At 34.9% G+C, this 23,617-nt stretch overlaps 1 protein-coding gene and 1 long non-coding RNA gene across 12 annotated transcripts in view; one reads left to right on the forward strand and one right to left on the reverse strand.

The window, feature by feature from the left end:
- Nucleotides 1–23,617, reverse strand: part of Neurl4 (neuralized E3 ubiquitin protein ligase 4) — a 251,324-nt gene that overhangs the window by 123,930 nt on the left and 103,777 nt on the right. For 7 of the 10 annotated variants that reach the window (XM_073074332.1, XM_073074336.1, XM_073074331.1 and 4 more), the window contains 9 exons: nucleotides 12,903–13,004; nucleotides 9,575–9,688; nucleotides 8,999–9,163; nucleotides 8,579–8,717; nucleotides 6,487–6,582; nucleotides 4,204–4,320; nucleotides 3,704–3,844; nucleotides 1,848–1,940; nucleotides 188–254 (listed from right to left, as the gene is read on the reverse strand). In XM_073074332.1, the coding sequence (XP_072930433.1) occupies nucleotides 188–254; nucleotides 1,848–1,940; nucleotides 3,704–3,844; nucleotides 4,204–4,320; nucleotides 6,487–6,582; nucleotides 8,579–8,717; nucleotides 8,999–9,163; nucleotides 9,575–9,688; nucleotides 12,903–13,004 (1,034 nt within the window). Of the gene's footprint in view, nucleotides 1–187; nucleotides 255–1,847; nucleotides 1,941–3,703; nucleotides 3,845–4,203; nucleotides 4,321–6,486; nucleotides 6,583–8,578; nucleotides 8,718–8,998; nucleotides 9,164–9,574; nucleotides 9,689–12,902; nucleotides 13,005–23,617 lie in introns of those variants that run through there. The other 3 variants (XM_073074335.1, XM_073074338.1, XM_073074339.1) reach the window with 3 other exon arrangements.
- LOC140743222 (uncharacterized) lies at nucleotides 7,646–22,411 on the forward strand. 2 transcript variants are annotated; one of them, XR_012102417.1, is made up of 4 exons: nucleotides 7,646–7,851; nucleotides 11,532–11,634; nucleotides 13,755–13,842; nucleotides 22,359–22,411. It is a non-coding gene; the product is annotated as an uncharacterized LOC140743222 (long non-coding RNA). The 2 variants fall into 2 exon arrangements; XR_012102416.1 differs by lacking the exon at nucleotides 22,359–22,411 and having other exon boundaries at nucleotides 13,755–14,344.

The raw sequence follows: 23,617 nt of genomic DNA on the forward strand, positions 1-23,617 counted from the left end.
AACTAGGGGGAAACCATCTGGTCAATGTAATCATATAAGTACATATAACTTGAAACTCCTTTGTTTCGTCAAGAATTAATACAAAGTTAATACTATTTTATGATTTTATTACATACATAAATCCTTCATAATAAATGATTACCTAATTACTTCTAAATTGTAGTATATTAAAAGTGTTTTCTTTTACCTGTAATTGGACGAAAGCTTGACTAAGAATCCACATCGTGGATGAAACCGCAACTTGTCGTGTGCAACTGAAAAAGAAATATATTTACCATCAACGTCATACTTCATCTTATAATTATAGTGATTAATTATAGAAGACTTAACACAACGATCATGCGCAGACATCTAAATAAATAATAAATCCAAAAATTGAAAATTAATTAAATACTAAAAATAATTTAGTTAAATTTCTGTGCGTTTTGTAGCCTCACATTGAAAGCAACTCGGTTGTGTATTAATTACTAATTAGTGACCTCTCGCTGAGTACTGCCGGCACTATTTTCGGTATAATGTATGAAAAAATATTAAAGCAGTGAATTTTCGCGGCAGGGTCTGCCGTGTTTTATGTAAAATACGTAAAGTTATCTTCGGTTCGATTATTAATCATAATACAGTGTTATATTTACCACAACTCTGTAACTACTTCCTAAGAATACAACGACAATAAAAAATAACTATAGCGCAAAGCAACGTTTCGACAGCGAAAAAAGCTTATAACACGTAGAAAAAATTGCAACATAATGTGATAAAATTTACTTATTCTACTGCCCATGTCACATGCCTCCCACGAATAAATTAGACTCAAAAAAACGTGACATAGATATCTAAAAAAAATATGCCAAAACGATACGCAAATTAAATTAAGTATGCCACAATTAAAGCGTATAATGTTAAAATAGGCCCTCAAGAATGCGGTTTGCTAATGCGGACTGCGTTTGCGACACGCTTCATAAGGCTAATGTTTACTATGGTAACTGATGTATTACTAACTATAATGTTTTTAATTATTATCCGTGTGGTGGCCGAGAGAACCACTTTCAAGAGATGTCGATAAAGTCGTAAAAGATAGAGGGATATTATCAAGCAGATGAGCAGCATGTTTCTCGAACTTACGATTTAGACGCATAAAAAGGAAAAGGTCTTGTAAATGTTAATCTTCCCACCACACGGTAGTTATATATTGTGTGAGAATGATCATATGAGTGCATTCCTTTGACTCTATGTGAAAATTCTTAATATGAATAACAAAAAGTTAACATAACATCTATGCACTCTTTACACTGTTACAAGTTTGAATTAGTTACTGTTTCAAAAGGTCCCACTCTGAAAATTTTCTGATTGCCCAGCATTTATTATGGACTACAACAGGGCTATAGATGAAATAGAGACATGTGATAATATACATTATTATGAATTGCAAACAATTTGTAATTACATTTTATTTGAAACGACAACATATTGAAAACATGAATTAGCTCTTTACGATTTTTAATGAATATTATTAATATTAAAATAAAGATCAATTAACTTGGAAAAGTGATTTCGATAAATCAGTAAATAGACAATGAGGTTAAAGTTTCACCGTCTTTTTACTAGATGTAGTTCCTTATTAAACTAGACGCATTTCCAGATTGATATTTTTCTATTCTTACAAAAAGATAGATAAGAGAATGGAGATGAATTCTATACGTGTTTGTTACTTTCGAACTTTCAATCAAATTATTAATAAAAAAATGTAGGTAAGTCGTTAGTTTAACAAGTTGTTAGATTATTTATGAAGCGCATTCGCCGCTGAACACAGGCCGCAACCGCAAACTGCATCGCCCGGGCGTGTAATGTACCTATATCGGTATCGTCCTCTGGCATAGTAATGATTGTCTCTACTATTCTATTCTCGACAGCCCGAACCTCATCAGCGATAGCCTCAGATTCTTCTAGAATAAAAGAATATTTCACTACGTTTTAATTTTCTTAAAAAACATCCAAGTATAATATAATACACGGAAAAAATAGATTTGCAATTTATAGTGTCCTAATTCTAAACGTTAATAATCTGACGTGAATAATCAACAGGCATAAAATAAGTACAATATCTAGAACGCCATAATCTTATACTTAAATTTTGGATGTAGTTGTATTTAAAAAAAAAGTTAAATTACAATAGCATAATATTAACAGTTTACGGGTATCTATGCATTATACTTATAAAATATCAAATGCTCTGTCGACCGATGAACAGTGAAAGAACGGAATAACAAAGTAAATTGTGAAACATTTCTGCCCTAAAGCCATGAAATATGAAAGGCTGTACCTCTTAGGTAATTAGAAGAAGATATCGCAAACGATACTATGTAAAACACATGTTTTATTGTATCTAACGTATGATAGTACATTATAATAACATTACAGATAATTCATTAAATAGCCACACCTTTTAAATATAATAGCAAACATATTTTTATTGAAAAAAATTGGTTCATTCTTATGAATACTGATGCTACGTTACGATAGGTAATATTTTATTCACGAACTTTTCAGTCGAGTTAATACAAAATGCCACATACATACCCACACAAATAAACAACCAAACTCACTCACTTATTGCAAACTTTATGCATCCTGAATTTATTCATTAAGGTGGTATTTAAGCATCGTTAATTACACTACTCCTACACCAAGCAAACGTGTTTTTCCCGGTATAGTGATCATTGCCGCCCGTGGAAAAAAATATAAATATTTATAAAAATATGTTTGCCTGGTATTAAATACGGATGCGTTGCTACATACGTGGATAACCTAAAATCCCTAAACTATTTATAAACCCAGTGACGTAGGGAATTACACACGTCATGCTTTTTCCGAAGGAGCATGCAATCCACCTGATTTGAGTGGTCACTGACGGAAATCCTCGTATGAATCGCATCACTACACAATGATCTGACGATGGTGCCTTCAATTAGAAATCACCGCCACTAGATGTTCTACCACTTCCACTCACTAAGCATTTAATACACTATGGACTATGGAGTAAAAAGCAGTTAGCCTAGTGGTTAAGAAACTCGGCCTCTCGATCAAGGGGTCCGAGGTTCAAAACCCAGGCACGCACCTCTGATTATTCAAAAATTGTATGCGTATTAGAAATTAATATGTGTATTAGAAATTAATTATGAAAACATCGTGAGGAAACCTGCATATCAGAGAGATTTAAAACAAAAAAATCTCAAAGGTGTGTGAAGTCTACCAATTCGGACTTGGCCAGTGCGGTGGACTATGGCCTAATCCTTCTCATTTTGAGAGGAGACCCGTGCCCAGCAGTGGGACAGTAATGGGTTGATGATGATGACACTATGGACTAAGATGCAACAACGTGTTTTTTTTTTTTATAATATAGGAGTAGCAGACGAGCACGCAGTCCACCTGATGGTATGTGGCTACTGCCGCCCATGTACATCTGTAATCAACCCCAGATAGGATTAGATATTCCTACCGGAGGTAGACCACAGATGCACCGCTACCCCTAAGGACTAAGCTGGAACGCCTCGGAAAAGTATGTCTCCCTTGCCACAATTAAATTCAAATTGCCCTTCAAAACGGAACACAGCAGCGCCTAACACTGCTGTTATAACAAAAATAGGTGTGGCAGTAGTGCCGCCGGAGTGGAACCACAAAGGGTTCACCCTCGTACTGTGTTACGTACCGCTCGTGAGTCCAGCCTCGGAGGCCTCGGATAGGCTGTTGTCGAGTTGGCTGGTGGTGGCGCCGTCGCCGGTGTACGGCGTCAGCTGGTCGAGGTGCCAGTCGTACAGCATCCCCACGCGGCAACGCTCCTCGGTATCCTCTTTAATAGCCATACTTTATGTTAGTGCGTTATTTTTTAAAGTTAACGGTTGAAAATTTTACATACGAGCATAAATAGACACAAAAACAGTTCAGTAACGTTTTCTCTCTTGATTGTAAATCGATTTTCTTTTTAATCTTTAGTTTCGACGTGACTTTATGTTAAAAAAATGGAAATTTCCTGATTATAGTTTAATTGCAAAGCACTGGGTTAATACTAGTTAAAAAGCTCTCAATAGTTCTTATAGTAATTTACGATTCATTTCAAAAGAGACTATATATACGTGGCATGTGGTTACATACGTATAAAATAGTATTTCGAGTTCCAAGCAGTCAGCAATAGGAGTTAATAGCTCTTGCCTGTGTTCCGTGTCCCGACGACATTGGAGTCCAGGTGGATATCCCGGATGCCCCGCGCGATGGAATCGTAGCGGTCTTCCCGACTGTCGTCGTCGGTGCACCGGTCGCTCATCACGTCTGGAATAATATTAAATAGTTACCCACTAATATACACTAAATAATAAACAATTTGATCTCAATACGCTTACCAATTGCGGTTACCTGCCGTTTAATTTGTAGTTGTTCAATTTCAGTTTTAAAACTATTTGTTATAGGTAAGATTTCGTTGTTAAATAAAGAATTGACAACAATGATTGACATGTTGTCATATCTTAAGATACAGAAAAATTAAAATGTATGAGGTCTTGTAGCACCTAAGTATTATTTTAGACATCTGTTTTGAAGACACGGAATTTACATAAAAAGTTACCTCAATGTGGGATCTCCGTTACGTAAGTTTACTACAATATACATAACGTAACAAGATTACAATCATGCAGTTTAAATGTCACGCGGATACTGAAGCCGGTGGAGATTTGCAACGGAATGCAACCGATTACAATGCACGCTATGTTACTGGCAATACCAATTATACCTTTTAATGTAGGTACCCTCAAAGAAGCAATATGTGACGATACGATGCCAAGTAGCCAGAAAATTATAATCGATATCGTCGAAAACTTTGAGCAAAACAATGGCAAACTAAAACTAAGTATATTCGGATCAATTTAATATGATTGAAATATCGTTGTAATTGTGAACTTAGATTTTTGTTCCGATGTATGTAACTATGTATCTTTGTGTGTATATGAGCACCACGATCCTAACGTGATATGCATGAAATAGAAAGCCGAAGAATCAGGTCAAAAAAGCAAGAAGGTGCTAGCGTACTATGAAGTGGTATGAAATTGAAACTTCGATAGACTTTGCAATAATACAATTTTTCAACGAACAAAGGAACTTGTATTGTATAATAATCGTTACTGTCATATTTTCTAAGTTTAGAGTTGATTTATGTGTCTGAGCACGAGCGGGCTGAAGCGTTAGGCAGTTCAAACGTTCGAAGAGATTTTGCTGTACTGGCTATCAAAACTATAATGCGATTACGCTTCTTACCCGTGGGATAGTACATTGAACGAATGCAACAATATACTAATTTCGGGCTCACCGTCGCACTTACCGATCTTACGTGAGTAAGTTATTTTCGTGCCACCGTATAATGCACTTTTTTAACATTATCTAAATACTGACAAACGTCGAGATGTCAAATTACAATATAAACAGGTTGTATACATATTCTTAACTTAATAAATCATAATATTTGTCATTCAAGTGTAGTTGAAGTAAGAGCTATATATAACAGTGTGATATACCTATAACACATGAATACATTACAGTGCAATTTGTTAAGTTTATAATAGTTATGATAACTATAAAAACGCTCTCTGCTATAACAGATGCGTAAAAATAAAACTAAAATGTTATCATGATGCCTACTCGTTTCTTCATATTCTTTATATACAACTCTACTAAGATCCCACTATACAACGAACTTCACCGAGGTGGTAAATGGATGAAAAATACATAAATGGAAGTAAAATACTTTTGTTGTATCTTCTACTATCACATAATTAGGGCTCCCTCGCATATCGATGCGTACTAAACAATAATTCAGGAGATAGAGCCCTGTGGCAGACAGACAGACAGCGGAGGTCCCTAAAAAACCGTGTCCGTTGTCGCGATACGACGCGTTGTGAAAAAAATAAATCTCAATTCAAGGTCTAATAAAGACATTTCCGTCCCTTCAAATTTAAATATTAATATTACAATGAGTTGCTCTCTGACGAACAGCTGCGATATGCTCCCTAATCGTGTACAAGTCGTCCCCGAGGGGGACTGGCATCGTGCACGAGGGTAAACAAAACACGACACAAAACTACACACATAATAATAGATATAGTAAGTATGGGGTGAGCCAATTTGAACAGACAAAAGGAAAGTAGCATAAAACATTTTTTTTTATATTCACCTAAACGTATTTGTATTTCTTTTCATACTTTATTTTTATATAAACCCAAATTACCTCCATTCTAGTTATTTTTTAAATACTTTGGAGCCCAAAGTCATTTTTCTAACGCGTAGCGTTAACTTAAATTCCCCACACGATCAAAAAATATGAAATATTGCTTTATAAACTATAATAATAAATGCACAACCCTGCCCAGTGCTTGTCTTGCACTTCGCATAACTTCTAGTTCAAGTTGGCTCCCTATATAAGTATAAATTATAGAAGTATAACTGTACCCTGATCAGGATCGCCGGAGCCCGACGAATCGGAATTAGCCCTAGTGTTCCGCCGCATTTGCCAATCGTTATTATATTGATGTCCCGCGCCTTCCTCTATAAAAAAAGATATCACACATTTTATTCACGTAGAAGTCACGATTAATCGTGGCTCAAGCTCTGAGTATGCTTTAAAACATAATTTCCAATCATCTACCCTCCAGCTTGCATGACAAAGTTAAATAAATAATCAACGTACACCGCAGCTACGGTAAAGTTACGAAAATAATATAAATACCATATTTTTTCAAATACAAAAATTTCTAGTGGATACGTAAATAATATATGTAATTCTAATTTTAGTCTAAACCTTATACAATTTCTCGTTTGATTATTTATTTTCTCTCTCCAACGATGTTGCTCGTGGGAGTTTAAATGAAGTGGAAGAAGTATAATTGGCTATTACTTTTACCTCTTATAACAAAGTTTCTCCCTATATTATATAATTAAAAAGAATTATATGATAGGAGATTCCCTTATTGTGGGATGCCGCCCTCTTAACAACATTATCTAAAAATTGTAAGCTCACAATAATTATAATCACATGCATAAAGTCTACACAATTAAAAAAATCTAATAATATGATCGTGCCCTTACTTAATCCTAAAATTGCTGACATAGACACTTAAAATGAGATTAACGCGAATAATACGATATATCAATCGCAGTTACATCTTTTCAAATGATTTGGTTATGGATAGTGAATTTAATTACGAACCTATTTACTTTTTAGTCTTTGTTAATATTTCTCCTGATTACGCTAATAATAATTTTAGCCCCATCTACCGGCCGTATTGACGAAATTCCCCACCTCGCTTGATAATATAGCCATTTATTTTAATGAAAACTGATAAACATTCTTATAAAAACATGAACGCGACTGATGGCGTTTAGTTTGTACTTTTATGAAAAAATCGCTCTGTTCTTTCTTTACAACCAAATTGTTGTGAGACTATTAATTAATATATGTAATGGAAATATATTATTAAAATTTCAGGTACAACCATCCAGGAATTACGGTTACCCTAACGGAACGCACTTCCGTCAACCGAATAAGATGAAATGGTCATCTTATTCGGTTGACGGATGGCCTCCAAACAACGCATGCGTGTACCAATCTGACAAGTAATACTCGCTCAATCATTAACCGAGCGAGCGCGGACTCTGCTTGCAATTTGCATATTTGATCAATTTTTGTTTAATAAATTGATCAAGCGGTTAGATTGATTTACGATATCGGCAACTGTATATTGAACGATAATTTGAGGAACGTATTAATGTGATAGTGATAGTGATGTGCTAGTGTAGTGAAACTCACGGAAAATTGTAAGTAAACATTTAAATTTTCATGTTACCTTTTTATCTTTATATTTTATGCACCAGACCATTGTAACATTACATTGTTGTTTATATGAAGTGGTAATAACCGATATTACCACTTCAACCTAATAATATTCCGTAAGAAATTTTGACCAATCCTCAAGACCTAAAATTTTTTTGTGTAATTATTTTACTAGCCACCTATTTCACAAATTATTCGTAAGTATAGTTAATAAAAGCGATAAAAAATACACTATTAAAAAGTAGTAATAAACTAATCTTTAAGAATCATGTTTTTCGGTTCCATTTTTACACTTTTTTTTCTTTATAAAAAATCGATAGGTGCATTTGGAGTTATGTACATATCTATGTTAAGAGCAATAGAAAGAAAGATCCGAGGATTTTGGATGGGTGTGAAACTCTGAAATGTATTAACGCCTATTAGTAATAATCGATATTGCACATTTTTAGTCTACCACGAGTCGAAAGCTTTGTAAACCGGAGTCATTATAAAAACGGAAAATAGTTATCTAGATGAAACTTACTTGTTGCTCTGCACTCAGCTTATAAATAAATTCGTGCACCAAAGGTCCAATATAGATATACATGCTATGACACTCACCTAAATGTTACTATGCGCAATCATTCTTAACATTTATTTTGCGTAAACTGCCAGTTCTACATTCGATGCAACCTCACACAGACATGAGCTCATTCACAAGCACATACGTACCAAGTGAACAACCGGCTTCCAATGACGGTATCGGTATATGGAGATCCTGCCGGAGAGCCGAAGGCGATGCGTGTGAAGTTGACGGCACCGGCAACTCAACTATAAGGGGCTGTATCGTATCCATTAACCCGATGGCCTCCTGGAATTGATCGATCTGTTGGTCTACATGTTCAAACCTTAATCCCATTACGAGCGCGTGCTACTCCTACAACATGGATAGTCATAGCCACATTTAGCCATTCCGACTAAGTGGTTACAATGGCTTGCTTAAATACAGCCTATAATCTAATTTGTTAGTTTTTTTCTCTATGCAACCCTCAGATCAGATCAGATCAGATCAGATCAACTTCATTAACCTCCAATAGTAACAACGTATCTTCGACACATACTCCGAACCTTCCAAACATGAAATGAACGTACACTAATAGAGTCAAGACTGGGGTCCTCCAGACGCCTGTAGTTGGGACTCACGATGGTCACCTGCACGCACTGCCCGTACAGGTCGATCACGGCGAACACCCGCTCCGGAATGTCCTCCGCCGCCACGCCAAGACAACGACCATTCACGTAGAACGACAAGTCGCCCTAGAACCATTGAACACACAATTTCTAATGACACTTATCATCGTAATCATAATGCTCACTCTCACAACCATAACCACCATCATCATTGTCACCATCTACAACCTTTCCAACTGTCAACGCCACCACCACCATAATAATCATCATCATCAGCATCTCCGTTCCTACAATTATCACCAACTCCCTTCGTCATCATAGTGGGAGTCTTGATTATCAAGTTATCAATTAACCCGAGTGTAAAATGTGTCAAAAATATTAGTTTAGGTTACATACAATAAAGTATAAAAATAGTTCACCACGCTGCCAGGAGACTTCCAGGATTTTTAGAAGTTAGAATTTAAATTGCTTAATTAATTATCTTAGCAAATTAATAATTTCATTAATTAATATTAACAAATTCATCCATTGCTGTACCTTGCTTGATTTCATGACCCCCAAAATTTCCCCCTCGTGAAGAGAATCCAACTCTGGGCCATACTCGTTGATCAACGTCACTCCATCCCTCACTACTGAACATCCAGACATAATCTAAAACAGAAAAATAGTAACATGACACATTGGCACACAGTAGCACAAAAGGCATTCCAGCTTCATTCTCATGAATAGGTATTCCATCTTCCTCTGTTGGGGCACTTATGGTTGAATTGATTCAGTAGTTTAAGAAATTCTAATTCTGGACAGAGACGAGCAACTCAATTTATCTGTTTACGAGGTATATTCATATTGAAATGTGGTTTTAAATGTCCATGGGCTATGGTGGACCCTCAATACACTAAAACGTGACATACCATCCATATTTAGACCCGTACCTTGTAAATTTCTTCTACAGACTAACAATGACCAATTTTATATCTATATCTTAACTTGTAGAGGTAATACCGGTTCTCTTACAATTTTATAAAAAGGCACTTTATGATGTAATGTGATAAGAATTGGCACATAGAATACGAGCTTTTGCCCGCGGCTTCGCTCGCGTTACGAAGTAATATTTTCATCCCCTATTTTATCCCCTTGGGGGTAGAATTGATAAAAATCCTTTCTTAGCGGATGCCTATGTCATAACATCTACCTGCCTGCCAAATTTCAGCCCGATCCGTCCAGTGGTTTGGGCTGTGCGTTGATAGATCACTATGTCAGTCAGTCACCTTTGAGTTATATATATTTAGATAAAAAAATATTCATTTTCCATTGAGTGTGCAATTCTTACAGTTTTAAATTTTTCCTTAATTAACAATTTTCTTTCATCCACAATCACAATATTTATGTGTAGTATATAAAGAAACTAAACATAAGTGAGGATTTATATTCAATGGGTATGAAGCACTGTAATCACATCACATAATAATATGAAAGTTTGAAATTAAGTGCAACATAACAAATATTTTGTACAAACAATAGCTAATTATGAATAGTTCTATAATATAGAATGGACAAACTGTAGGGAAAATTAAATACAAATTACAGTGGTAGTTATAAGGAATTCTAGAGGTAAGTGAAGTAACAATATGTGGGCGTAGTACAGTCATATGTTTTACCCAGACATGAGTAGGATATAATTATGATAATACTGGGCTATTGTCTTGATGTTGATTTGGCGATTGGTTATATAGCCTCACTTGTAGAGCAAGAGAATAAGCCCATAAATTGAAAATAAATATTAATTATTAGCAAATATTCCAGAGCCAGCACATATTATAATAAAATTTAAAGAATGTACTAGTAAGCTGAGTCAATTATTGTGTTGTCACAAAAAAAAAGAGTTAGTATCAACCAGTAGTATGGGTAAACACAGTGACATACAATTTATACATATTAAGATGAAAATACTATTTGATGTTTCAAAATCATTAAAAGCCATCCAGTTGATTAAAGAGTAATGTAATTAAATGGTTTTCCTTATTCAACCCCAGCTAAGATTAGATATTCCTACCTGAGGTTAGCCACAAATGACGACTAAGCTGGAATGCTGCAGAAAAGCATGTCTTCCTTACCATACCCGTCAAATCAGAATACAGCAGTGCTTAACACTAGTGTTATTACATAGGTGTTACAACACACAAACACAGTCAGACTGACTAAGGATGACAGCTGCTACCCAGATACCATCTATAATGAACTCAAGATAGTGCTGCCCCTTCCACCACCACATCTACCACATCTGCCATACTTATAGATTACAGCACCACTTAACATTGATGTGATAAGGCCTAAATGGTAAAAACCATTAAATGAAAAAGGTGGTATGTATGCATTACAATTTTTTATGGGTCATAAAAAATTACCTAACATTAGGTGACCCTATTTGTTGGGAACCAAGAAGTATATAATTACTATTTTGATGTTGTAATAAGTTCTCTTTTCTTGTTTAAAGATCACTCGCCACAAGGACTGTCAGAAAATGTACCTGACACATTTTTTGAAGTAATTGAAGTTCATGAATATACTGAAGATTGGCTTCAAATACCATTATGGAGGTAAGTTCTCATTGAAGTAAAAAGTCACATTTTATATTTTCATGAATGTAAGGTTGAATTAATACATATCACTCATAAAACTATTATGTATATATTATTAATATATTATTTTTTATAAGATTAAAGTAGTAAACAAGCTTGCAGTCTACCTAATGGTCAGTGGTCACTGCCATCCATGGACATTTCAAAACTTTTTATTATGTAATGGGTACTCACTATATGCATTTTTAATTCCTAGGATGTTTCTTGATCTATATTGCTTCTCTTACTAAACGAGGAAAGTAATGACGCTCAGTGGAGATCACCTGAGGTTTAATAATTCAATCCAGTGGTTACAACCTGAACTAAGGATGTGTTTGGCTACCGCAGAGTTTTTCGGGTCATTCTTTTTGACTGCGCTGATATGTTCCTTAATACGTTGTGATATAGCTTGTTTTGTCTGCCCAATATATGAGCTACCACAGCTACAGTCAACCTTATAGACCCCTCGAACTTCAACAGAGAAGATGTTTTTAAGTTAGCCCAAACATGGAATCCAGTGGTTAGTTTATGCAAGTCACAAATAGTACAAAGTATGGTGCGTAAAGATATTGTTAGTGGTGTGTGTCGTGATATGGAATCTAGAAAAGAAAAACGAACTAGACGTAGGGTAGATAGATTAATCTACCACAAGCAATAACTTGTCAACTAGTTTCTCCCTGCCACCACAGTTTCGCCGTGACCACCATACATGCAACTGGGCGGAAATATTGGAAATAAATAAATTAAATAATGCAAATCGCGAGTACCCATTACATAATAAAATGTCTCAATTCTGCAATTTTAAAATTATATTTTTCATAACTTCATGTACAACTAGTTTTACCTCAAGCCTATCACACACATATTGCCACTCTTGTGGACTAAAATGGTGAACCAATATACTGATTACTGATGATACTGACGGCAATAGTACTGCCTCGATTGTACCATAGTGGCCATACCATTTTCAAAATTTGCTTTTACTATTAATCTATTCTCCAAAAGATTGAAAAATATTAGGTAATACATGTATTATATTACCACCATTTACTATTCAAATTTCTATTCAAGAGAATTGCTTTAGCTATATATTTAATTTATATTTATATGACAATTCTGTTTTGATATTTCTTCCAATATACTACTTCACTCTAATTATGGGTTTCATTACAGTAATATATTGCTCTACATATTATAAATATTACTAAAAGTAGCCGTTTATACTGCATAATATAAAAAACAATTACCCATGCTGTGTTCCTCAATTTAGTTGCAGTAGCAGGTAAGTCCATATACTCGGGATCATTAGTTGTTACTCCAATTTCCAGACTGCCATTCCAGACATTAACCTGAAAGTAACATAGCTAATAAATAAATATAATATTTAATTAACATATTCGACTAAAACGGTTAATATTGTTGACAGTGACAACTGACATTCAATTGATTCAATACAGATTAGGGATGGTGATCTGAGATCGATTAACCAAAGAATCGATTTTATGACTAAAAAAACGATTATATTAATGGATCTCCAGATCCAATCGATATTTCATTCTAGGAAATCGAAATTCGATTTTTACAAAGTTTATTGAATATACAAAAAATATGTTATAGAATATTTTTGCGAATATATACGTATTTCAATGACTGTTGGCCCTGACGACCTTTTTTTTTGGCAAGTTTGCCCCAGAATAGATTGAATATTAATTTTTGGAGAATCGATTTCTTATGCCTCATCTTTTTGTGAATCAACTTATCATACTTCGATTCATCGATCTTTTCGGAAAGAATCGCCATCGCAATCAGATTAATAAATAATAGTGTGTTTATAGAAATATAGTGTAGGCCCTTAGATAATTAAACCAACTGTCGGTTTAATTATCTAAGTGTAGGCCCATAAACAACTAAGTGTTTGTTATTGCTAAGATGTTTTATTTTTAAAATAAGGAATTTACAAAATAAGATATACCAAAACATTTATTTATTTCCTTTGAACACCTGAGTAGTTATTGTAGGAAATTCCAAGTTTTTATGAAGTATCATATTCAGCTAATAAGTCTAGGATGTAGTGTATATTATTTTCTTTTTCTTTGCAGAACAGTTTTAAACCTTGTGGCTGGAGGACACGGCTGGATGGATTGGTGGAGTAAATGAAGACCTATACACGCATATTATAAATGTATAGTATGTATAGTACATTTACTTTTTCGTAACAATGTGGGCAATTTTTTCACCATTGATTATAAAATATATGTATATCAAATAATATTTTGAACTTCTTTCTACATTTTAATGCAGTCTGCCAGAAATTGATGCCCACTTTGTGTACTCAAAAGCTCTATATGTGTATTTTGTGAGCTATTTTTTTGTTATTTTATTTGTTTCTTAATGTTGAACTCACAGTGTATTATATGGAGTGTATCCAATAATGCTCTGGCAAAAAGCACTGTCTGCATTTTCTTTTTTTGTGATTTCGATGTGATTTTTATTTTGTCTTTTTCTTGCTGGACTTATTGTTTTTTTATTTATATATCATTTAAAATGGTGAATTATGTCTTGTAATCAAAGCAAGGTGGTTCTGATCTATCCTGTATTCTATTTGTTTTTGTATCATTCGATTGCATGTATGTCAATAGCATGACTCTCTGCTTAAATAAATAATATTATTTCTTTAACAAACTCAGTGTTTCTTTTAACTAATTCAAATTGTAAATATCTATCATCACACTTTCCAGTAAACATAAACACAACAAAATCAAACTAACACGGTTCACGATGTGATTACACAATTTTTAACATGCTCAAGACTGAACACGGCAGTATTATACAGTGTTGGTGTATCATAAATCTCAATTGATAATGATCAATTTATGTTCTATGTTCCATACTGAGTCTATCCTAATTATCATGATGGTTTCAAACACAACACTTCTTTTTCGTACCTACCTACTTACTTATTGTTATTCGTCATTTTATTTCTTTTATGGTCAGGTCGCCGATATTTACAAAAAGTAATTATGTGTGAGCGCATTTTAAACATTTTTTTATTCGAAGGCAAACACTTTATAATTGCTGAAGGTGTTAAAATCTCTGTGGTTTGACTACAGCGGCACTATCGCCACACCTATTTCTGCTAATAACGCAGCGTTTAACGCTGCTATTAAAGCGTTAAGACATACTTAGACATACTTATCCCAGGCATTTCAGCATAGTCTTCTGGGGTAGCGGCGTATTTGTGGGTAGATAGATAGATGGTATTCGATTACAGATGTCCATGGGCGGCAGTAACCACTTACCATCAGATGGACTGCATGCTCGTCTGCTACTCTAATATTCAAAAACAATGCATTTATTTCATACTATGCCACAGGCCTTTATAGTTTACTTATATAACAAAAATATAATTTCACAAACTAAGTGCATATTAACTTACTATCCAACTTTAACTCTGTTAACTGTTTAGTCCGATAAACAAACTTATCTGTGCGTGTGGAGCTGTGGACTGTGGATTTTACGTTATGTATTTCTATTGTCTATGGTCATTCATTTGTTGTTCTTCGTGGTAATTTAATATAAAAAACTGAAATACACGTTCTATTGCCACCATGAATAGCTTGCGATTAGAACATGGATTATTTCCATCACAATTGAAGATAATAAAATTATAAACATCTGAATCTGGTAAATATTGTGATGCTACTACTGCTGATGTGGAGCATATAATTATAAATTGTCCATTATTTACAATAGCAATAACTATAATGATTAGAATAGACGATTTAATCAAAATCTATAAAACTATAAGACATTTTTATTTTTTAACATTATTATTCGAGACTTGTATTACTTATGTTAAAAACTGATAAAAAAAATGATAAAATTTTTGACTTCTTAGGTAGTTGTGACAACGGAAAGTTAGTCGGACTAATGGCGCTTCACGCACGTGATCAGGCAACTGAACGTGAACATGCAAGTGAATCTGCAGCAAGGGGGTACACGTCCTTACAAAATGACTTTGTGCAGATACTAGCGCCACGTAACGAGTTGCCCCGGAAGCTTCAAATTAAAATGGAGACGGAGTGACAGTTAACTGTCCAAATGATGTGTCTGTTGTCACATGTCCGCAATTTCGTTATTCCTTTCCAATTTCAAAAGTTATTTTTGCACTTCAGAGAGACTCCGTTATGACAACTGTACATATTTGATACCTCCCACGTAAGTTGTATCTTTAACATCGACTGTAAAGGAGCGTGATTCAAATATTCACATTGTCACAATTTTTTGTATATTTTGTATGTAAATGTAGTTTTGTTTTTGTATCAAAATTGAAGAAGAAAAAAGTATAACGTGTGAATCTTTGGAACACAGTCATTTACAGTTCGTGTTTTGAAGATACAACTTATAATGTACCTAATTTTAATAAACATAATGAATAACGAATATATAATAGGTATATGTAAAACCCATTAGTAGTGCTGGGGCAGGCCACTAGGGGCGCTTTAGGGGGGACAAAAAATACGTAGAGTTGCCTCTGCATCTGAGTCGTCGCGGCGATCTGCATCAAATGTAGGGGTCAATTCGCAGTTGATCATCGTGTTGGGTGCATTTTAATTAAATGTATTTTAACGTAGATTTAATACAGGACACTGTAATTATTTTATAAATTAAATTTTTATATTATATTATAATTAGAAATATAATATATCTTTGTGCTGAATTACATAAGTAAACAAAAATGAGATAATTTTATTAACTTTAGACAATATGTCATCTGCGACCTTTGATTATTATTGTTAAGTCAAATTCACGACCATTACCGATGTAAATAAAAATTTCGTCATTGCATTACACCCAAGAAAAACATTTTTTTTAATGTTAAGTAAATAAAATTATAAATTCTCAAAATACTTTCAGTAATCTGCAGATATAATCGTAGAGATATGCCAAGTACCTACTCATTTATTACTCGTTACCCTGTACACTTGGTCGTTTTTTCAGTACTCATACTCAGTCAAGCGATCGTCAACGATTTAAATAACTAAGCGGGTAACTAACCAATTATTTCATTAAAATATAGTGTTACAGTTAGATTATAGTAATCAAATTGTTTAGCAATTCCTAATTTACCAGGCTTTTATTAGCTTGACCTGTATGTATGTATGGGAATCTTTGAAATCGAACTCGAATTATCAAGAACCGATGACAATACACGATTTTAATAATGTTGTCCTATTCTTCATATCAGGATCGTCAGGATTAACGATTTTGCTTGTACGATTTTGCGTGATTTTCAATTTATTTTAATTAATTTCAATTTAAAATACCTTTCGTAACTCCTTACCGCATTTTTTGCTAATCCTTGCAGTTTCAGACTTGGCCCTGAAGGTCCATTTGAAAAAATTACCCTGTGTATTGTGTTGGACATGTAGTGTTGATATTCCCAACGTCTTTATATTGATTAACATCCAGAACGAAGTAAGTACGGAATAGTTTCTTATGAATACTATTTCCTGTGTGTTATATGTTACATTCGGTGATTTCAAAATAAACATATTTTTTTTCTTAAGTCTTCACATTACTAAAATCCCTTCAGACAATCGTCAGATTAAATACCAGCACGATCGTTGTCGAAATGTTTCTTGCATTTTCAATAAGGCGTCGTGAGATGGCGTCTCATCCTAATCGTCAAGTCGTTTAAATGCGAGCTTCGCTCAGTTCTCTTATTAACTCCACATTGATGCACTTGGGAAAAAAGTGGAGTGACACTCCACACGGCCCTGCCACACGCACTGAAAAGTTTATCAGTTTGACGGACTATATTATGAAAATAAAATAACTTAAAAAAATATTTTTTTTAATTCAAAATGATTCTTTACAGGGCACTTTTTGAATGTCAATACAACTACCACCACTTCACAAGGTGTTTCGTTATGAAACACTTATTATTAAGAGACACAAATATAAGTTGAAAATGAGATATATATTATATCTCATTTCGAAATCACTGTACCAGTCAATCCATAAAAGATTGACTCATATAAACTGATATTGGTGCTACTGCAATGAAAGTCAAAGTACACTAAGCTGTCCATTAGGTACAGCTTTAAGTAAAATTGCTTACAATATCCAACGTTAACATTTTTAATAATGTAATGCAAAAAATATTTATATCGTCGTTAAAAAATTAGGAGTGGAATGCCCTCTGAGGTCAAGAGCCAGACAGTCAAACGCCCCAGGCACAAAGTTATCTATCAAATCCTTTTTAATCTAGAATGCATGCAACTTATTCTTTCGAAATTATTCATTCGGTAAATAAAAAAAATAATTTTACCAAACTGTGCGAGAACGAGGATAATATTTTTCAAGTGTAGGTACTCGTATGTATGTACAGTACGGGTACCATAACTAGTAAATAACACATACCATACAAAATAAAAACTCAACTGCTAAATATAGTAAAGTAAACACAAAAGGGAACAAGTAATTTAGTTAAAAAATCAAAAACCCAGCTGCACTAAAAAGGCTGAAGTAGAATTTCCAAAAACGGTGAAATAGGCGTTTCATTATTTTTATCCAGAAAGCCAAAAGCAAAGTTCCATAGTAGGTATCTGCTTCAAAATGAAAAGATGTTCAAACAATATTATTCTATGTTATCCTCGTAGTGCTCATGTACGCTATATAAAGAACCTCTTTGTAAAATTCCAGCAATCTCAAGTTTAGCGGTTCCTCTTTGCGTTGATCTCTGGCACATCGACTTACTCATTTAGTCAGACAGCCATCTCGATGTGATATAATGTATAATCTCCTTTTGTATTCCTTTCAGGCGTTACTATTTCGCGAAACAAAGGCCACCATTTACTCTCTATAAAATATATAACTTAAGTAATTCAAATTTCCAGCCATTATTTTACCTAGTTAGGGGTAGAATTTCATTATTTTATCCAGCAAGCCAGATATAGAATTTGATAGTGTTTGCTTCAAAATTGACGGTTGTTCAAATAAAATTTCAACCCCTATTTTACTCTCTACCGGGTTGATTTTCGGTTTTTTCGTTTGATATCCTACTCGATAGGTTCGGTTATCTCTTTTTTTTAAATGTGTTACTATTCCGCGCCAAAAATCGACTATTTTGTTTTTTTCTAACATCTATCTAAGGACAATCGAGTCATTGAGACGGTTATAATGAAACGTTAACTGTCGAAATTCATCCAGCCGTTTGTTAGATCCGACCAAATAAAGAAAGACAAACATACAAGATACGCGCGAAAAACATAACCCTTCCATGGCAGTCGGCTAAAAAAACAAATAAGTATATACTACAATATAATATGCGTACGCTTTAAAACCCTACAATCGCGCGCGGGTCTGTGGCGCTGCTTCTACTACTTTTCTATACAGTTTAGAGACACTAAACTATTAGTCTCTAAAACTAACTAACCATAAACTCACCAATGAGTTTAGCGGACAATAATTGCCTTATCAATATTTTTAAGACTCCGTACCCAAAGGGTAAAAACGGAACCCTATTACTAAGATTTCGCTGTCTGTCCGTCTGTTATAGGGCTCTAATTGTATTTTTTACAGAGGTTGCATAACAGTGGCCGCTATAACAACAAATATTAAAAATAAAATAAAGTTGAATATTAAAGGGGGTCTCCATACAACAAACCGGTATTTTTCGGCATTTTTCGATTTAACTGTTAAACCATACTAGGAAGACGGTTGAAATTTTTACAATCCGTTTACTACTTGCGTTTAATAAATGCTTTTATAATTAATACAAATAAGAACAATAAAACATATTTTTTTAATATAGTTATTTAATTCATCGTTACCGCAACTCTGTTTATGATGATATAAACATTGTCAGAACCGTCCTTTCCAACCTTGGTGTACCAGAACACCTAACAGCACTTATCCAATACTTATACCACAACCAACCACGGACTATATACCAAGGAATCATTAAGATTGATTAAACGCTCTCCGTTTGGAGAGCCTTCAAATTAAACGAAAGTGCATTTTGTCCATAAGGATGCATTTTGTCACCGGTTTTGTTTAACATATACGGATATATATTCACACGAGGAAGGTATGTGACAACTTGGAAGAAGGTATCAACGTCGGCGGAGTGAAAGAAAATAAACTGCGATACCCTGATGACACCAATGGACCTCTCCTGGATAAAGTGGAAAATTGAGTTGGGAGTTTGGGCTGTCCATTAATACGGCTAAAACAAAAATAATGGTACTTGGTCGCACACATAAATTGGAACTCACAGGAGCTACGAAAATTGATCAAGTTGACAACTTTGATTAACTGGTATCCAATATAACAAATGAAGGTACTTATGAACTTGAATTGGCAAAAACTTGAACAGGCGTCGAATTGGCAAAAAATGCTATATAGTTAATTGTATCAGGCGTTATTTTGCGGAAATGTGTGCTATTAGGTTGTGTATATATATACAAGTCAACTTACCCTGATGATGCTCCGTTTTGGAGCGAAACACGTGATGGTGGTGGTACGTATGGTCGTGTATATTTTTTTAATTTTAATTTTTGCATCTACACGCATCCTTTGAGGGAGGGAGGGTGGTACATACAGTACGTGCATTGTTTAAAATATATACCATTATACATATTTGTAGCGGATTGTTAAGAAGTAGTTTTAATCTTAACCTAATAAAAAATGCTATGACAAAACTTACCAAGATATGGGTCGACAGGAACATCAGTGTGAAAACTAAACGCAAACTGGAGACAACATTGGTTTTGTCAATCTTTCTTTATGGCTCGGAAACGTGGGCGCTTAAAAAAGGCGAACGTATGCGAATAGATGCCTTCGAGGTGTGGTGATGGAGGAAAATACTGCGAATATCCTGGACAGCTCACAGAACCAATGCTTCTTTCCTACATCTAATATATAATACCTTCGAATCACATATAATATATAAAACGTCGAAAAATAGCGGCTTCTTGTATGGGTCCGCATACATTTTCCCCATGGTCCCCATTTATTTTAAACTTTTTTTTATTTTTTGTATTCGTTGTAGTCAGTAGAGGTAGCGCTACCAGAAACAAGAGGGTAGGACTAAGTGATGCTATATGAACATACAAATTGAAGAGTTTAATAGTGTAAGAGGTCATCTATATCCTAAAAATAACTGTTATTTGAGTTAGTAAACAATATTTGGCGTTTCTGTGTGAAAATCCATCAAGTTATATGGCGTAAACATACAAATTGAAGAGTTTAATAGGGAAAGAGTCCATCTATATTCTAAAAATAATAGCTTTTTTAGATAATAAACGTTTCTTTGTGAAATGGCGTTTCTTTATGAAAATCCATGTGCATCCATACATGCATGTTTTATAAAGTCTTATAAAAGAAAGTCAAAACCGATTTGGCTAAACATTGGTGGAGAGGTAGCTTAGAACCAGGAGACGGACATAGGATTCATCCCGTTCGACTGCGTTTCCGTGAAGTAATTATATAACTCAAAAACGGCAGAACCAATTTGGCTGAAAATTGGCGGAGAAGTAGCTTAGAACCAGGAGGCGGATATAGGATACATTTTATCCCATTCGACCGCGTTTCCGTGAAGTAATTTTATAACTCAAGAACGGCTGAATCGATTTGGCTGAAAATTGGTGGAGAGGTAGCTTTAGAACCAGGAGACGGACATAGGATACTCTTTATCCCGTTCGACCGCGTTTCCGTGAAGTAATTTTATAACTCAAGAACGGCTGAACCGATTTGGCTGAAAATTGGTGGAGAGGTAGCTTAGAACCACGAGACGGATATAGGATACTTTTTATCCCATTCGACCGTGAATTCAAGCGTGAAATCATAATAAAACGCAAATGACAGCTAAACGTGAATTTGTGTATGGTTAAGTATGGTTGCAAATTTGATAATATAAATTTTGTCAGAAATATATAATCATCAGTAATTTGTATTCCCTGTGAATCAATTTGTTACGCGTGTGAATATGAAAAAGGGATTATTTTATGTAGTTGTAAGCAAATGTCAAAGAGGGAGATGGACGCCCATTTGCCTGTCCGTCTGTTTTTGGATTGTCCAAAATATAAATATCGGGCCTACAATATAATTTGTAATTATTAATGATGTCACATTCTAGAATTGAAATTTATAACCACAACAGAGGTGTAGGTTTTCGGGAACGAAAGGAACGATTCACCAAAGGCAACAAGCGTCTTTGTTTTATTTTATGTGTATTTCCTAAAGGAAGACCTTAAAATTAGGCTCCGGGAAGCAAATTTCAAAGACCTTTAGTCTTGACGAATTTTTTGTTTATGATATAGTTAGATTTCTTTTTAACGCGGATGTAACCGCGGGGCACAGCTAGTGGCCGCCCTGTTACATACAGTGCAAACATTTCAAGTGTTATCTATTATAATTCAGAAAATAGAGCCCTGAGACAGACAGACAGCGCAGTCTTAATAATAGGGTTCCGTTTTTTTACCTTTGTTTACGGAATCCCAAAAAGACCTACCAGTCTTCCATATTCGAAATATGGCCGACTCCCCCTTCGCGGGCTGGATGCTACGCGGAGGGGAGCTGCGTCCGACTGCGGGCTTACGGTTTCCGATAAGCGTCAAAAAAAAGGACGCTTCTTTGAAAATTAATACTACAATCTCAATCAATACAGTTAATGAGAACACACTTATCATTTTCAGATCCCGATCCAGACTGACAGTGAACTTCGCTTCCAAGTTGTGACATTTTTTCGACACCAAAACAAGTAAGTATATATGCCAGACAATTTGGCTCATTCTTATCCTATGTTGAGGAAAAGTCTCTTTTGAGAATGAGAGCGTGGCAATAATCCACCGCGCTAACGAAATGTAGGTTAACAGACTTGACACACCTTTGAGAACACTAGGAAGAACCTTCAAAGTGTAGATTCACAGATTTTCTTCCAGTGTTAAAAACAGACTTAAAATCACTTCCATCATTCTGTTTCGTAATCGGACCGTATCTTCGATATTGTATTTTAATCTGAAATATATCCCCCTGCTTATTGCTCTATTATTTACTACAAGTGAAAAGACAAATAACTCAATTTGGTGATAAGTGGTAGTGCACACTGGCAAATGCACAGTGCGTTGCCAAGTTACAGTTATTGCTTTTGAAATCGAACAGAGCTTGGAAACAGCCAAAACGTTATTACAGGACCGCGACCGACAATTACTGCGCGGCCACAAACGTGGATGCGTTTTTAAGTCCGCGGAATGGCGGGATTGGAAGGGGTATAGCGGGCTCGTTAAGGGCCGTACGTGTTAAGTGACTCATAAATAGTATAAATATAAAGTTTTATCACAATTACATCATTAGTTTTAAAACTATCGACAATTAAACAACTCAATCCGGAAGAAAATTTGAAGTATGGAGAAAATCAAGCATCACGCCTTTATAAAGTTCCTTACCAAGCAAGGAAAGTCTGTGCAAATAATAATGGAAGAGATTTCATCGGTTTACGGGGACTGTTGCCGTGGAAAAACGATGGTTTACAAGTGGAACAACCTTTATAAGTAAGGCAGGGATTCACTTGAAGACAACCGACGACCATCCAGCAGGACGGTCTAGTGCGTTGACCTCTCCGGAAACGATAGCGAATGTCGAAAAATTAGTACTGGAAGATGCTGGGCTAAAAAAGAAACAGCTTGCAGAAATGGTTGGAGTATCGGATACAACCATTTTTAAAATTCTGAATGACCATCTTGTTATGACTAAGGTCAGCGCGCGGTGGGTGCCGAAAATGTTCACGCCGCCTCAAAAACAACAGCGCGTTGAATGTTCCCGTGCGTTTTTAACCTCTGTGGAGAAGACAAGGATATTGTACTGAATCGAATTGTTACTGGAGATGAAAATTGGGTTCACCATTATGAACCTGAGTCTAAACAAGACTTCATGCAGTGGAATAAAAAGTGTACAG

The sequence above is a fragment of the Epargyreus clarus genome, unplaced genomic scaffold (genome assembly GCF_041222505.1).
Source record: "Epargyreus clarus isolate Ecla_fem2 unplaced genomic scaffold, WU_Ecla_fem_2.2 ptg000007l, whole genome shotgun sequence".
Classification (NCBI taxonomy): domain Eukaryota; kingdom Metazoa; phylum Arthropoda; class Insecta; order Lepidoptera; family Hesperiidae; genus Epargyreus; species Epargyreus clarus.